At 38.7% G+C, this 17,205-nt stretch overlaps 1 protein-coding gene across 1 annotated transcript in view; it reads left to right on the forward strand.

Moving 5' to 3' along the window:
• Positions 1-17,205, forward strand: part of SMYD3 (SET and MYND domain containing 3) — a 699,109-nt gene that overhangs the window by 178,161 nt on the left and 503,743 nt on the right. Inside the window, exons 4-5 of the mRNA XM_045982186.1 lie at positions 722-779; positions 2,342-2,478. Coding sequence (XP_045838142.1) covers positions 722-779; positions 2,342-2,478 — 195 coding nt within the window. The remainder of the gene's footprint in view (positions 1-721; positions 780-2,341; positions 2,479-17,205) is intronic.

The raw sequence follows: 17,205 nt of genomic DNA on the forward strand, positions 1-17,205 counted from the left end.
TGAACTGAAATATACAAATTTATTTTGTAGCATAATAAATTCAGATCGTTTGCTTTATGCATTTCTTTAATTACTAGATATTAGAAGTGTGATCACTATATTTGAGGCTGAACTTTTTTTTTTTTTTTTTTACTTTATTAATATCAGAAAGAGAACCAGGACCTACTGGATCAGAATCTCATAGAAAGCACTGATAATAATAGATTTGTTCTATTGAGCACTTAGGATTTCCAGGCCCTGTGCTAATTGCTTTACAGGATAGACCTCATTTCATCCCCACCACAACCCAGGGAATCTGTGATTCTCCTGTTTTAGATAAGGACATTGATGACTTCTGACTCAAGGTAGTTTGGTGAGAGTTGCAGTTTGTAATAAACTCTTACTTTTATTCATTCACCTCTGCTTTTCTATAATTAGTAGTAAAATCCTTACAGTGATACAAGTCTGTAGGTAGAGCTGAGGAAAAAGAAATAAAAGTATGAGAACTTTTTGTAAAAGAATTTTCCATTTGGAAATTAAATTGAGTGAGTCATAACTTAGATTTTACTTTAAAATTGTTACTGATTGAATAATTCAACTCTCAGAAAGTGATGAAGAGGAGGAATGTATACAACGTCTTTTTAAAGAGTTTTATTTAAGTATCTAAAGAGATTCAAATATATTCATTGATACGTTGGAACACTTGAAATTGTTTTTGGTGTTTTCCCCCTTTGCTTCATAGATGGAAGAAACACCGTCTGAATCGGAGAAACTTTACTCATTTTATGATCTGGAGTCAAGTAAGTGATTGTTCATCAACACCAAAAAAATTCTATCGTTTATTTGCTGACCTTGTACATTGCTTTCCTTTTAACATTGTTCTCTTTATTATGTGAGGCAAATCTAGTAAACCTTTTCATGTTTTTATATATGCTTGATACATTAGCTTATTTTATTCCAGGGTAGTTTTGACCTTTTAGGAGTTTATAAAGTACTAGAACCTGATCTTTGTTTCTTTTTGATGCCACGGAACAGTGATGTGAACAAGGGGGTTCCAGGGTCACTGGTCCTTTAGATCATAAGCAGAGTAGATGGTGCAGGGGACTTGGGCTGTCTGACAGCATTGCACGTTCTTCTTTCCCACTCCCGTGGTGGTGGCCGTGATATCTGGGAACACTAACAGACCCTTCAGTCTGAGTGTTCTCAGTGTAGGATTTATGTTCCTTTCATACGCACAGATCCCCTTCAGAGAGGTTGTCCACGACTTCAACCCCAAAGTAGCCAGAGCTCAGAGAATAAACTTTGCTACACAGTTTAATATTTCTGGGTGGAGACAAATACAAAGATGATCTGATACAGATTTATGGGTATGGGATTCTAAGTGCCAATGATAATAAATTATTACTTAAGAAATTAGTGGGTTAATTGTTCTGTTGAACAAGTAATTTAAAAAGAATATGTAGAGCTGACATGAGAATTATGTCGTAGTTCAACTTGATGTATCTTTTCACTTTTACTAGAGAACCAGTTAGTCATTTTTTCATGTTATATTGCTGCTAAGTAATTAATATCTCCTGCTGTGAGTCTTCCTGTTAGCAGTAGCCCTGCTCAGTAGTGCTGTTGTCCATGCTGTCTTAAGTGAAATGTTCTCAAATGTTATTAATTGTACACTCCTAGCCTTGACACCTTTTTGTGGTATAAATTAAATTGAGTTTTGAACGGGGTGATTTTTTGACGACTACGCTCTGGGACCTACTCCTTCTGTTTGGGTTTTAGCAGCACCACATCTTGTTTATTCAACGTGGGAATAATTTGAAGTCGAGATGTCTTGGGTTGGCCCCATTTTCTTCTTGACGTACTTTTTATATGACACATTGCGTCAGTTAGATTCTAGCTGTAAACTTCTTACTTTTTGTTTTTCTTTTGTTTTTGTTTTTTCCTTTGAGATACACTGTTTATCAGTTGGTCATGACCTGGTTGAAAATTGTTTCACGGGAAGAGATGCTTAAATTCACTGAGTTGATGCGTTTGTGGTGGGTTGAGCATGTGTCCAGGGGGATATAGAGGACCTGTAACACACATCTTGCCTGATTTTAGTTGTAGTGTTTTTCATCTGTACATGTATTTATTTTGTTTTAAAAGAATTTTATCTAACATTGTAGATGGAATTTGGCACAATTTAATTGATAACGTAGGTATTGTAATTTGTAGTTGTGAAAAAATAAAAAGGAACGTATTTGCTCTCTGTCAGAATGGAATCCAGGAAGGATAAATCTGGTTTAACAGCTAACATTGAACACCTGAAAATTGTCTATTAAAAATTCACTGTGTGATTGTGCTATTTATTCTCTCTTTTAAAAAGATATTAACAAACTGACTGAAGATAAGAAAGAGGGCCTTAGGCAACTCGTAATGACATTTCAACATTTCATGAGAGAAGAAATCCAGGATGCTTCTCAGCTGCCACCTTCCTTTGACATTTTCGAAGCTTTTGCAAAAGTAAGTGTTAAGCGTTTGATTTCTTTGTTAATGCCGTAAATCAACCCTTTACTTCTTATTTTGCTGTTGATCCATGAAATTTTAGGACCCTTCATGCCTTAAATCACTCTCCTACTTTAACGAGTAGGAAAAGAGGGAATGTACTGCTTATGTTGAAAGGGGTATTACTACTTCTTCTGTTTGATCGGTGCTCTTATTCATGGCCTGCGTATGTTCATTGTCAGTACGCAAAGCACCCTTTCATACTCTCATGAGTGTGCTTGCTTTTCTCCAGAGGAAACAGCCTGTTCCCTTGTTTCTTACTAATGGATTGTTAAGGTTGCCATTGCATTCAGTGTTCTTTCAGTGATGGATCTTGGTCTTTGAAGTGAAAAATATATTGGAATCCATTTCTTGATTATGTGATTTCTAAATAATATGAAAATTATAACCGTTTCTGATTTAAAAATCATCGAAAATCCGTTTAAATGTTTCGGGTCACTAAATCCTATGTTAGGTATAGAAAATAGGTTTAATTTAGTATTTTTGTGTGGGGTCTCTTGGTAGTCATCACCTGACATGCTCTGTTTGCAAATTATTCTGATGGTTTGTTTGGGACCAGGGAGAAAGCATGTACCAGCTGATTCTTGCTCTCTGTGCTGGGATAAGGACAAAGGATCAGATACCTCCCCACTGCTGGGTGTTTGCTGTCCTTACTTTCCCATATTGTGTATTTTGGTTCCCTTCAGTATTGATCTCATTTTAGTAATAAGTAAAATTGAACATTCGAGGGTGATTTTTACCAGTGCTGTTACGTCTCGTAAGTGCACATTTACTAACATATTATTCTATGAATATTTCTAAAGTATGTTTTGTAATCTACCTGTTTTCTAAGAATTCAAAGGTGATTTGTGTGATTGCTCGAGATGTATTCTTGATTTTCCTCAAGCGTATTTTTATACTTCAGGGTATGTTTTTATGATTTTCTGGTAATATCACCTTAACATTACATTCTGGTTTGTCTCCAGTTTAAAACTGATTTCAAAATAGAGTGTTTATTTATAATACATAAGAGAAGTGTCTCTTGTGTTTATTTCATATCCTTCTGAAAATCATAGCCTTTAGGAGTACCGTCTGTACAATACACACAGGCGCTTTTGTTGTTAGACACTCTACAGAGTAATGCCTCCTGAAAGATAAAAATATGCCTTGTATTGACTGTGACTTCATTACTGATGTTAGGTCTGTGGCTTTTCTGTGACAGTTGTTTTTGTTGTTAGCAGTTGTTCAAGTGGTAATTACTGGTGTTACTACTATTTATGGAAAATACTTAAAAATACTTTCTATTGCTCAATATAACATGTGAATTGCTTTTTTATTTCTCATATTTCTTTTTAAAAATTTTCATTTCATGTATCTTACAGTGAAATTCTTTCCATGCTGTATAGGGGAAAGTTCTGTCATTATGAACAAGTAGACGAAGTTTTAATCATACGCGCTCCCTTCTCCCCACTCAGTTGTATTTGTTATTGTCACAAAAGTAGAACAAAGACATCTTTGAGATTTTGGGGGGAAGTGGGCTCAGATTTGTGATTTCTGCCTTACAATGTAGATTAAAGCAACGTTACCCTATGGCTCCTGTACTTCCTTGCAAAAGTTTTATTAAGATTTTATAAATTGTTAGTTTTCTGCTTATACATATGTCCTTAAAAGGGATCACTTTCCTCCTCCTCTTCTCCTCCTCTTTTCTCCCCTCCTTCTTCTTTGTCTTTTTTTGTTGTTGTTGTTAATAGAATAGTCTAGGGACGCGTGGGTGGTTCAGTCAGTTGTGTCTGCCACCTGCTCAGGTCATGATCTCAGGGTCCTAGGATCGAGCCCTACATCGGGCTCCCTTCTTAGTGGAGAGTCTGCTTCTCCCTCTCCCTTTGCCACTTTCTTTCTCTGTGTCTCTCTCAAATAAACAAACAAAAAAATTATTAAAAAGTAGAATAGTCTAATATTAAGTTAATCGGTATCATGCAAACCACAGGGATGGCTGCTACCGTTGCAATTTACGATGGTGTCAGTCATGACAAATGCATTGGGAGTGGCTAGAGACCGTCAGAGGATTTTATACCAACGTACTGCCTCTCTCCCTGTCTTCATGGCTTAGAATTAACCAGAGAGGAGTGGACCCCACAGTGTGTCCAGCCCTATACAGACTGTGAGGCATAGTTTCAGGCTGTCCTGCCTTTCTCAACCTCATGCACTGGCTTCCCAGTTTATGCTGTGAAAAAGGCTGGCTTTGCCTGATCCCAATAAAGAAAATCCTGTTTTCTGTTTTGCTTTTGGTCCCCTTCATTTGTAGTCATTCTGGTTCTGCGCAGTTTTTAGACCTGCTAAGCTTATATCTTAGCTCATCTCATTGTCACTTAAGGCAGAAGGAGTTCTGAGAACTTTTTTATATTTGTTTATATCCTAATTTTTTTGACTTTGAAAGTAGAGAGATAAGTACGATGAATCTGCATGTCTCTGTCACCTGGTTTCAATAATTTTTGAATTTGTTTTTTATTTGATATTTTTAACACTTAGATTTCAAACACATGTTTTTTATTTAAAATTGAGATTTCCAAACATTCCTTACAATTAGTCCTTTATTATGAAGCCTTTTGGCCACCTGAGGAGTTAGTGAATTCACTTATTCAATTAAGCAGACCTTTTATATATTTTATATATTTTTTTTGTAGGCCTACCATGTGCAAAGCATTCTTAATACAGGTTATAGAAATGTGTGGCTGATTATAAATCAGAAAATTTTCCCCTAAGGCAAAAACCTCAGCAAATCAAAAGTCTTACTTGCGAATATGCACATATTTGTTAAACTTGCACTTGCCTTGAATCAAAAGGGCTTAGTGGAGAATGAGAAGGTTTTAAAACCTGAGCTCATGATTCATTCCTGCTAGGCTTTTGTCTTTTTTCTTTTTCTGCTTCATCTTTTTTTTTTTTAATGTTAACGTACAGCGTGGTATTAGTTTTAGTTGTACAATTTAGTGATTCAGCACTTCATACATCATCTGGCGCTCATCACGACAGGTGCACTCCTGAATCCCCATCACCTGTTTCACCCATCCACAGAACACTGTGTGTTCTCTGAAGCTGAGAGTCTTTTCTTGATTTCTCTCTTTCTTCCCCTCTCTCCCTCTCTCTTTTATTTTTTTTAAAGATTTTATTTATTTATTTGACGGAGAGAGAGAGAGAGAGAGAGACAGATTACAAGTGGGCAGAGAGGCAGGCAGAGAGAGCGGGGGAAGCAGGCTCCCCACTGAGCAGAGAGCCCGATGTGGGGCTCGATCCCAGGACCGTGAGATCATGACCGGAGCCCACACTTAACGGATTGAACCACCCAGGTGCCCCAAGGACAGATTTAAATGGCATCCTGAATAGTATGATGGTTAAGTTGCTTTCTGAGACTAGAAAATGAAATTCCCTTAGTCTTGATTTCCTCATCTGTTATTGGGAATTGCCATCATCATCACTGTATCAACTTCAGAGATGAAAGTGAAGATTAAGCCAGAAGCACTAAGTGTAACATATATTACTAACTCCTGCTACTGCTGGCCCCACCTCCCAACTTCATTTTTGTTGGGGTCTAAAACTTCATGTTTTCTGTCTCCCTGTGCTGCCAGCTAGATGGTCAGGAGCCAGTCTGCAGCTCAGTGTAAACCGGTCTCAGAGTGGGGCTCACGGTTGTACCCACTGCTGGGGTCTCTTGAAATGCTGAGAATTACATATAGCTCTTATGGATGGAAATCTTTTACTGTTTCCTGCATTCATAAATAACTCCATGACTTCTAAGTGGTTCCTTGGGATGTCACAGAGGGTGTACAGAAGTAAGCTTCACATGATCAATGAAATGTTTCTCACACATGGATTTTTGAAGGATGAAATGAAATTAAAAGATTCATTAATTATCATGTTATAATTCACTGAAATGGCATGGAGTGTGTAGTATTTCTCTGTCCTTGAAATGTATGTTGATTGTTATGCGTAATGGTTATTAATGCCTAAATTTAATGTCAGTAGACCTGGATTTGAGTTTACTTCCTATGCAAAGAATAGATTTTTTTTTTTTTTTTTTAGAGATTATTGCACGGAGTTTGAGAAAAAATGAATTTAATTATTTTTTTCTGGACTTAGAACTTCCTTTTCTAAAAATGCATTTGGTGGGACGCCTGGGTGGCTCCGTTGGTTAAGTGGCAGCCTTCAGTTCAGGTCGTGATCCCAGCGTCCTGGGATCGAGTCCCTCGAATCCTTGCTCAGCAGGAGCAGGCAGCCTGCTTCTCCCTCTGCCTCTGCTGCCACTCTGTCTGCCTGTGCTCACTCTCTCTGACAAATAAATAAAATCTTTAAAAAAAATGCATTTGGTAAACCGATGAGAGATGTGATAAGATCAGTGTAATAAAATAGAAAATGAACTAGTTGCATAAAATGTTTCAAAAACAGACATTAAATTGGAAGTTGCCTTCCTGACTACAAAACATGTCTTTGTGTTTCCAGAGCTGTCTGAAAAGTACTTTTGAACTCTGTAATATTGTGCAACTGCCACAGAATTTATTGATTGGAAATTCCACATCTGTTTGAGAAGATATTCCCTCCGTTTTCCTTTCAAACAAAATAATTATTCTGGTGGCGTGTGTTATTTTTATTCTTTAGGCCGCATATGTGACCTCCAGAGCCTGCCTTTCTAAACTCTAGATTTTAATGTTATTAATTGCAGCTGTTTTTTCAGTATACACGGTGGTTGTACAGACTTGAAAATAAGTTTAGTTTAGAAGGTTTTTTTTTGTATGCTGATATTTAAAATTTACATTCATTTTTCTCCTGATCAAATTGTCTTTTACTGGGGTAGAATTCTTTTTTATTGGAGAAGCAGTGAAAAATGGGTTCACCCAAGAATCTTGCTAATTCATAATAGGAAAAGAAATAGTAATTTAATACTTTTGACTGAGATATGTTAGAAATAATACACAAGAAAATAGTAATGATAGTATTACATTTGAGACTGCATGCTTGGTTTGGCTGCTGTGTGATGTGAGTGTTACAAATCTGTGTGATATTCTGCGATAACCTCATAATTTCAGTAAAGTGTGTAAAATCAGGAAGAAGGAAACATTACTAAATAACCCTTTTTAGGGGTCCTTTTTAATTCACTGAAGAGCATTTCCTCCGTAGAAGGTAGGAACAAACTTGTTCTTGATATATTCAGTTTTTAATTTAAAATTTTCAGTTTTGTTAGCCCTCTTATTCTAGATGTAGGGTGCTGGTAGGCTAATTTGTGGGAAGAATATTACTTCTTTTGGTTTGAAAAATCAGGAGTGTGTATGTTTGCTTCTCGAGGGTTTCAAGTTCATGCAGGATCATGTTTTAGAGCCTTTTTGTTGATCAGCTCAGTTGGGTTTCCCCACTGTAAAAAAAAGCAATCTTTTGAATTAATAAAGTGATGAATTATGTAATTACAAAGTTGATGGGAAATGGCAGTATGATAACTTCGACTGCATTACTAAATGATCCCAGTGACTGATCAGATGTACCTGGGTTCCATTAAGGAAAAATATGCCATTAAATATTTACTACTAAAAGCAAGTAGACGCACCAGGATTGCTAACCTCTAATCACTGGGGTGCTTCTATCTGTTTGGAGGTAGCTGCTAGATGGGACATCCCTTGTTTCTGCTCAGCACAGCTGCTGGAAGACTTCGTTGTGGGACGTCGCCTCTCGTCTGGCTTTAAGGAAGCAGGCAAACAGCCAAGATGCTTAACTGTGTGCAGATCCCGGCATTGTAATTATAAAATGCTGACGCACTTATGATTTATATGGTTTTCTCTTTATTACAATAAATTGAATCTCTGTGTTTGTTCAGGAGACCATTATTCTCAAAAACAATCTTCCAAATAAAGTGACATTTGTAGGACACTTGGGCTTTCAAAACAAAACAAGTCATTGTGTTTTTAATGTGTGTTTCATGTTCTTCATTTTTAGCCATTCAGTTAATATTTATCTTCATTTAAGTGTAAATAACCTATGATGAGTTGGTGTATGTTTATTATAAAGACCAGATGCTAGCTAACTTCTGAAGTTGGGAAGGATAATTAGTAAATTCTTAATCAGCATTTTTATTCATACCTGTGTTGGTCAAGGTTAATTGCTTATGAAAGGCTAATGCTGTAATTAAAACTATTGATGGATAAACGTGTTTGCCAAGCCTTGTTGCCTTCTCTATTTGAGTGTACAACTTGCCGTTAATTCAGAATGAGGCTATATTTTTTAAATGACAATATGTCATTGTGAAATGGCAGAGGTTGTTTCCTTGCTTTGGCCTTCCCTTCAGTGGCAAGAACTGGAGTGCTGTGTCTGCCTACCCGAGTATGACTTTTTATTTTTTTTTAATTTATTCTGTTCATTTTTTTAAGATTTTACTTATTTATTTGACAGAGATGGAGAGAGAGAGAGAGAGTGCACAAGCAGGGGGGCGGGTAGTGGCAGAGGGAGAGGGAGAAGCAGGCTCTCCACTGAACAGGGATCTCTGACACAAGGCTCAGTCCCAGAACCCTGAGATCATGACTTGAGCCAAAGGCAGACGCTTAACTGACTGAGTCATCCAGACCTCCCCCTCCCCGCTACCCCCCCCATGACTTTCATAGAGTCAGGAATTAAATTTCATTTTGAGTCCCTGCCTACCTTCATGGTATGCAGTAGTATTTAATTGATGACTAAATAAAGGACTGCATGAAAACTGTCCATTTTTTTGTTTTATGGAGCATATTTAATTAAATATGTCTAAAAAATAATATGTTGCTACAAACATGTAAGACTAGGTGAAAAGAAGACTTTAATATGGTAAAATCCAAGAAGTTCTAAGTTTGCTGCTAGGTCAGAATCAGAGAGGCTGCCATTATTCTCAGTTCTTCAGGAAATGATGAATCATCATGTTAATTATTACAGAGGTCAGCATACCTTTCCTGTAAAAGTCCGGATGGTCAGTATGGTGTCATAGGCCCTGAGGCTAAAGCGCGAAGTTTTACTGTATCATGGCAATTTGTAGTGTGTGCTGAGACCGCAACTTTTTAACTCTGTTGTTGGCACCTGAAAGCCTCCCCGGGCCACATGTAAGTGAATGGGGGTGCCGTATTCTAATAAAACTTTGTTTATGGACACTGAACGTTGATTTTCATATACTTTCACTTATCCCCCCAAATTCTTTTTATTTTCCCCCAAACATTTAAAAATGTAGTCAAACACTCTAAGCTTGCAGGCTGTGCAGAAACAGGTAGAAGGCCAGACTTGGGTCGTGGACCATTGTTTGCCAACTCTTGAATTATTCTTTGCAAGCCAGAAGAATTTTTGTACTTGGAAGGAAACAGAATATATGCTACCAGAAAATTCTCTGAGAATTAAAAAAAAAAAAAGATAGGGGCAGCTGGGTGCTCAGTTTGTTAAGTGGCTGCCTTCAGTTCAGGTCATGATCCCGGGATCCTGGGATCAAGTCCCACATCCGGCTCCTTGCTTAGCAGGGAGCCCACGTCTCCCTCTGACTCTGCCTGCCACTCTGCCTGCTTGTGCTTTCTCTCTCTCTCTCTCTCTCTCTCTCTGACAAATAAATAAATAAATAAAATTTAAAAAAAATTATTTACTTATTAGAGAGCGAGTGAGCGAGAGAGCCCAAGTGTGGGGAGCAACGGCAGAGGGAGAAGCAGACTCCCCACCGAGCAGGGAGCTCAATCCCAAGACCCTGGGATTATGACCTGAGCCGAAGGTAAACACTTAACTGACTGAGCCCCCCAGATGTCCCCGAAATAAATAAATAATAAAAAAGAGAGTATTAGACCCTGGTCTCTCTGTTACATCAGTAGATCAAGAGACTGTGGAGAGATGTATCATGAGTTGCCTGGTGCTGCACTACCCTGATTTCCTTTCTTTCCTTCTTTCTTTCTTTTTTTTTTTTTAACTTTTTTTTTTTTAACTCTACAGAGTAGTTTAACAACTACAATCACATATAGCTCTTATAAACAGCCCTCTGAGTCATTCAATGTTATTTTTATTCCTTTTGCAGATGAGGAATGCTTAAGGTCACACTGTTTTAAAAACAAAAAAAAGCCAGAACTTTAACCAGGCTCTCTTCATTTCAGATTTGCCCCTTATTCCACCATACCGCATTCTGGGTTATGTTATTCTGTGTTAGAGCTCTAATCACGAACTATTATAATAACGCCTGAGGAGCGAAATCCAGGGTGAGCGAAATGAGAATATTTGATAAGATTTCTATCACCAGTACTAAAGTGGTGCTATAGGCAAAGCTCTGAGTTATTTAATTAGGATTCCGGCTGCTTTCATACAGGGGGTACATCCTGTCTCACACACCTCTCTCCCTCATATATTTAAATCTGAGTAAGTGCCGGTGGGGTGTGCGGGAGGAGGGTGGGTTTTTCATAGCAAGTGTTTCTGAACTGATGCTGTCGCAACTCTAGGTGTCAATAAAGGTGATTGGAATGGAATTTGCATGGAGTTAAGCTACTTTGTGAAATCTGGATTCCATAACCTTGAAGTACTGAGTATTAAAACATTAATTATTCAAGAGCTGTTAGCCTGGATCTGTCTCATTTTTAAGCCATTATTAGAGGTGGGGTTTTTTTTTTATGATTCTATAAATATTTGCATTTACAGATTAGAATATTTTATAATGTAGTAGAATATATGCGCAATATATAAGAAAATCCTCTTCGACCTTCTTGGGTACTTCTTTTCCTTTGAGGAGTATTTATGTGACCTTGAAACTATATCTGATATTAATGGGATAGGCAAGTAATTTAGAAATACCACTTTTGGACAAATACTTGTCAGATAAAAGAAAAGCATCGGAACTGTGTTTGACTGGGCTTGGCAGTTGTGGGCCCTATTTCAAGTTTTAATTAATAATTTGGGTTTGGGCCGCCTGCGTGGCGTAGTCAATTCAATGACCCAGTCTTGGTTTTGGCTGAGGTGGTGCTCTCAGGGTTGTGAAATCGAGCCCCACCTCTGGCTCCGGGCTCAGTGTGGAGTCTGCTTGAGACTCTCCTTTCCATCTGCCCCTCTTGCTTGCACCCACTTCCTCTCTCTAAACATCAGTAAATCTTTAAAGAAATTAATAATTTGTTTTTAGTTTCGATGTTTGTAGGAAAATTTTCGTAAGGCAGTCACGATGCAGAGCTGTTTACTTGGGATCAGCTGAATTAGGATCAGGATGAAAAATACCTTCACGGCACTTTCTTACCCTCTTTCCCTCCTCGGCTGGCAGCAGTTTGTTGAAATGGCAGAGCCAAGTCATCATCTGAGGAGCCCAGGCAACTTACTGGCTGGTGTCCTGGGGCCTTATTCATGCTTCACAACAGCATTTTAGGTTTAGAGCAGAAGTTGGTAAGGAATGTTATTTTGGTGCCTCAGAAGTTTTTTGTAATAGTTGGCGACTTTGGGTATTCTTGTGTTCCGTTTGTTCACGATTCTGAGAACAGTATCAGCTAAAACCTCTAATGTGGAGATCTTAAGGTGTGATATTGTCTAATGTTTAGAAATCTTTTAATTGGCCTCTGGCATGACCTTCCTCTGATTCTCCTACATTTCTTACCCTTTTGTTTAAAAACGTACTATTTGCTTACTATCTTTTTACTCACTGAATGGCAGTACTCCACTGCCCCTGCTCGACGTGGCTGCCTGTGCGCTCAAAATCCCCCGAGCCTCAGTTCCAGCCTTGCTATTTCTTCTGTGTCCAGTCCTATATTTTCTACTTATTAATAAAAATATTCCCTTCCATGATCTGTTTTAACTTCAGAGTCATCATGAATGATGCTTAAACTCTATCTTGTCCTCAATAAGACATGCTGCTTATCTTTACTTTTTTTTGTCTTTACTTTTTCTGTCTTTTCTCTTGGTGTGGTGGTCTCCTAAGTTATCCATGCCCAAAACCTCAGCGGGCCCTCTGGTTCTTCCCTCTTTCCTTCTTTCAGATGCCCTGCTGCTTTTGCAAGATCTCTTAACTGTGTTCTTTTCTTTTTATATTTTTTGCCACTGACCCACGTCAGGCCCTTTCTATCTTACCTAAGTGGCTCTAACTAATCTCTTTGCCTCTTAATCTCTCGGTCATCAGTGATGTTTGCCATAAAGATAAGTTTTTTGCACTGAAAATATTTCCTTTATATTGTGAGATTTGGATATTTGCCACTTAAACTATGTGTGTGTGTGTGTGTGTGTCTGTGTGTATGTGTGTGTGTGTGTGTGTGTGTGTGTGTGTGTGTTTATTTATTTATTTATTTTTTGGGAAAGCAGATCTGATCATTTGAATCCTCTTCTTAATCCTCTGCATTTGAGAACTCTGCAATCCTCATCCCATACTAGTTTCCCAGAGCTGGCTACCCATCACTTGAGAGGTGTCATCTTTTTCCTAGCACCTTGCAGAGTGACCAGGAATTTGTATGGATTCTCTCAATGTACCTTTTACTCCTTTATGTTGTTGCATTGTCAATATGTTTCTTCAAACTGCCAGATCTTTTTTCACAGACTGTTGCTGGGACAGTAACGAATGAAGGTAGGCAGGACAAGTACATTCTCTGGATAGGGAATTATTTTTGACAGGCTAGGGTAAGTTTTAGACAACGTGTAAAGCTGCCCGTGTGTATGAGAACACACGAGGAGAGGCCAGGAGAGCCAGTGACAAGTCAGCAAGGCCCGTTATGGCCTGTGTGTGTGTGTGTGTGTGTGTGTGTGTGTGTACACGTGTACACATATGTAAGCAAGCGGATGGAGGTCATTGTGTTCCTTTGGTTTTGGAGGTGGTGAGTGTCTACTTGTAAGTCATTCTAATTTGATAAAGAAGCTTTAGCTTTGAGTAACGATCATCGGCAGTAGTCGAGTGGGCTTTTGCTTTGTCAACACTGCTGGATTTGCTATTACATAATTACAGGGAAATGATCAGGTTCTGGAAACCCATTCCTGGAAGATATCCATGTGTGTTGCTAATGGCTGGCAGTCAGGCTTCTAGCTTTTCTCTAGAGCAGTCATGCTACAGTGATAACTTTTTTGAGCTGAAAATATTTCCTCTATATTGTGAGATTTGGTTGATCTGTGTGACATCTTACCTCTTCAAAGTCAACCAAGAGAAGCTTGCAAAATCTTCTGCATTTTATGGAAGAAAGATGTTAGTTTTAAAGATAATTACCTTCGAGATTATTGGAGTAGCAGAGTATTTTCCACATGGCAAGGAATGTTTAGACTTGGATGATTTTGTTGTTGTTTTCTTTTAGATTTTATTTGAGTGAGTGAGCACGTGTGTGGTAGGAGGGGTGGAAGTGCAGAGGAAGATGGAAAAGCAGACCCCCACTGAGCAGGGAGCCAGAATGGGTCTAGATTCTAGGACTCTGAGATCGTGAGCCAAAGGAGGCTGCTCTGCACCAACTCAGCCACCCAGGCGCCCCTTATTTTGGCATTGAAAAGTCCTTTTGAAAACACCTTCATGTTTTCTTTCTCTTTTCTTTTTTATTTTATTAAAATTTTTTTTAAAAAGATTATTTGATGGAGAGAGACAAGGCGAGAGAGGGGACACAAGCAGGGGGAGTGGGAGAGGGAGAAGGAGGCTTCCTGCTGAACAGGAAGCCCGATGTGGGGCTGGATCCCAGGACCCTGGGATCATGACCTGAGCCAAAGGCAGACACCTAATGATTGAGTCACCCAGGCGCCCGCCTTCATGCTTTTAGTTATAGAATAATGTAGTGTCTCCGTGAGTGTGATCATCCACGTGTTTCCGAGAAGTCATCAGCCTTAGTTGAGGTGGATTCAGGGTATACGGACGCCTTGCCATTTGTCATTTCCCCAACAGTCAAGATCCCTAATTTTGACCTCTGCGCGTAGAGTTTCTGCCCCACTCTTTCTGGCACTTTTTATTATTATTTTTTTGATTCTTCAAGATTCATGTCAAATTTCCCCTTTTCTGGTAAGCTTTTCTTAACTCTCTGCGATATGTCTCATTGTAGCCGGAATGGGAAGGTAGAAGCATAAAACATAAGTGGATAAAAAAAAATCAGAGCAGGCACTTGTGTAATTCAATCCCTCTAGCCAGGTGCTGGTGAGTTGGCCAGCTTATCACAGAAGGGAAGAGCCAAAGGCTTCATTCAACCCCTCAGAACCCATCGGCTGCCAAGGATGAATGGCAGCATTTCACATCCAGACGTTTTGGAAGTCTTTCCTCTCAGTCTGTTCATGGCATTCTGTCTTTTTAGGTAGTTTTGTCTCCTACCATTCTTGTCCTTTTTGCAGAATCAAAGAGGTTTTTGAAAAAGATCTGAAAAAGCTGCCAAGTGATAAATTGTAATTATGTTTATAGCCAAATGATAAACATAGGATTAAATGGTATATTGTGTGGTGTATTTTTTCCTGAAAATCTTGCTTGTAAATTTAATTTCTATAAATAAGATATCAAGTTATATGAAGTAGGAAAATTGGAGATTAATGAAGTTCTATTATGATTCTTTTGTGAAGGAAGGTTTATTTTGGTAAGCTCTTTGCTCTGTTTAAAAACCTGGATTTCTGCATGTCATGTCTAGAGTTCCTAAGGCAGAGTACATTTACGATTAGTTAAATTTGCTTTTTTTTCCTCCCTTCTGACCAGTTGTTTCTTTATAGACAACAAATTCTTGGGGCTTGTTTGCACCTACATTTCTAGAATGAGGTAGGCTCTGCCTTGCTAAATTGTAATTCATAGGAAGAGTGCTATGGAATTGGCTCTGAAAGCCTTTTGGCTGTGAAGCTTGTCAGCAAGTGGCTTTCCCTTTTCCAAAACCTGATTAATGTCCCTGGGAGCATTTCTCTGTGAAATACCTACTACGTAGTCCAGCTTGGTCTTTTCTGAGTGAGATTTCAAAGCCCAGTAACTTCAGGTTTGGATCGACCACAGTGTACACGGAACATGAGATAGCTGCCTCCTGAGACCCTCCACTGGCTAGAGGAGGGAGTAAGGGTGGTATGCACCCTTCCTGCCGTATTTCTCTAGGCTGCCATGTGCTTCAGTTCCACTGTATTTGATACACTGGAGCTTTTCTGTTCCTTTCATGTTAAACTGGCCAGTTCACTATCCTGGCATTTGCCTGGAGGAATGTAACAATCCAAGCACCTGTTCTTAGTTTTCATCTGCATATATTTTCCATTCATGTCATAATGTGACATCCATCGATCCATCTACCTACCTTTCTTTCTTTCATTCATTTTATTTATTTGAGAGAGGGAAAGAGCAGGGGGAGGGTCAGAGGGAGAGGGAAAGGCAGACTCACCACTGAGCAGAGAGCCTGACATGGGGCTCAACCCCGGGACCCTGGGATCATGACCTGAGCTGAAGGCAGATGCTTTACTGACTGAGCCACCCAGATGCCCTGACATGTTTTGTTTATCAAAATGCATTGTTTTGCTGGAATTTGGGCCTACTGTGGAGAGCTTGTGAGAAGAGTGTGGGCCAGTATACTTGCTCACACTATATATTGGCCTATGCTCTTGCTAACACTAAATATTTTAAACAACTCAAAAATAGAAACAACTCTGATGTTCTGTTAATGATATTAATATAGAATAAATGCTTTAAAAACTCAAGTGTAATTAAGCTTTTAAAATCTTATGCAAATATGTAATTTTGCATTTTTCTAGGTGAATAGTAGTTAGGGGGCTTATTTTGACGTTGTGTTAGAATGTTGACATTACAGTACTTTCCGTCTTTATATTTAAGTGACAGCAGAATCCTAAGTATGAGAAAATGTGATTAATTCTCACACATTGAAGTCATTTAATCGTTCTTTGAATAACAGCTGCTTTTTATTCAGTACATTGAACATAAAATTCTAGAATGTCTTTGTGCTATCATAAATTTTAAATGTGAACCATTCTTCCTTTTACGTGTCATATGGTATTATTGTTTTGAGTTTGTTGGTTTCATGGGCGGTTTTGTGAGATTGCTCTTCTATTTGGCTAGGTGGGCATTCCTCCGGGACCAAACTCTTTCCCAGCCTGTGTGTCACTGTGATATTAATATTGGCAATAAGAAGCGGGGAAAAATTGGTTTGACTTGTCATTTTAAGCTCCCTTTATTTCTAGAACATATTGGAAAAGTAGAGGAAAAGGATCAATACAAAGTATTAGGCTTCTTACTTGGATATTTTAAGTCAGAAGGAATCAATTTCAGTTCAACCAATTTATGTTGAGTCTATCCACAGTACTATTTGGAAAAAGGACAGGTAAGACTTAGTTTCGGGGTGCCTGGGTGGCTCAGTGGGTTAAAGCCTCTGCCTTCGGCTCAGGTCATGATCCCAGGGTCCTGGGATCGAGCCCCACATCGGGCTCTCTGCTCCGCAGGGAGCCTGCTTCCTCCTCTCTCTCTGCCTGCCTCTCTGTCTAGTTGTGATTTCTCTCTGTCAAATAAATAAAATATTAAAAAAAAAAAAAGACTTAGTTTCTGTCCCATCTGGTGGGAGACTTAAAAGAAACATATGTAAATAAATATAATTATATTGAAAGTTTTTTTAAACCAAGACTGTCATCCTTCTCGTCTTCCTTTATGCCAAGCTCAGTACATTGTAGATTCTTAGAATATTCTACAGTAGACTGTGATAACGGATGACAGTCTTGAGATGGAGGTTTATGTGCAGAGATCATTTGATTTGGGCCTTCAATGAAAGGTGTTGTTGGTGGAAGAGTCAGTGCTGA

This window comes from Meles meles, chromosome 17 (assembly GCF_922984935.1).
Source record: "Meles meles chromosome 17, mMelMel3.1 paternal haplotype, whole genome shotgun sequence".
Lineage (NCBI taxonomy): Eukaryota > Metazoa > Chordata > Mammalia > Carnivora > Mustelidae > Meles > Meles meles.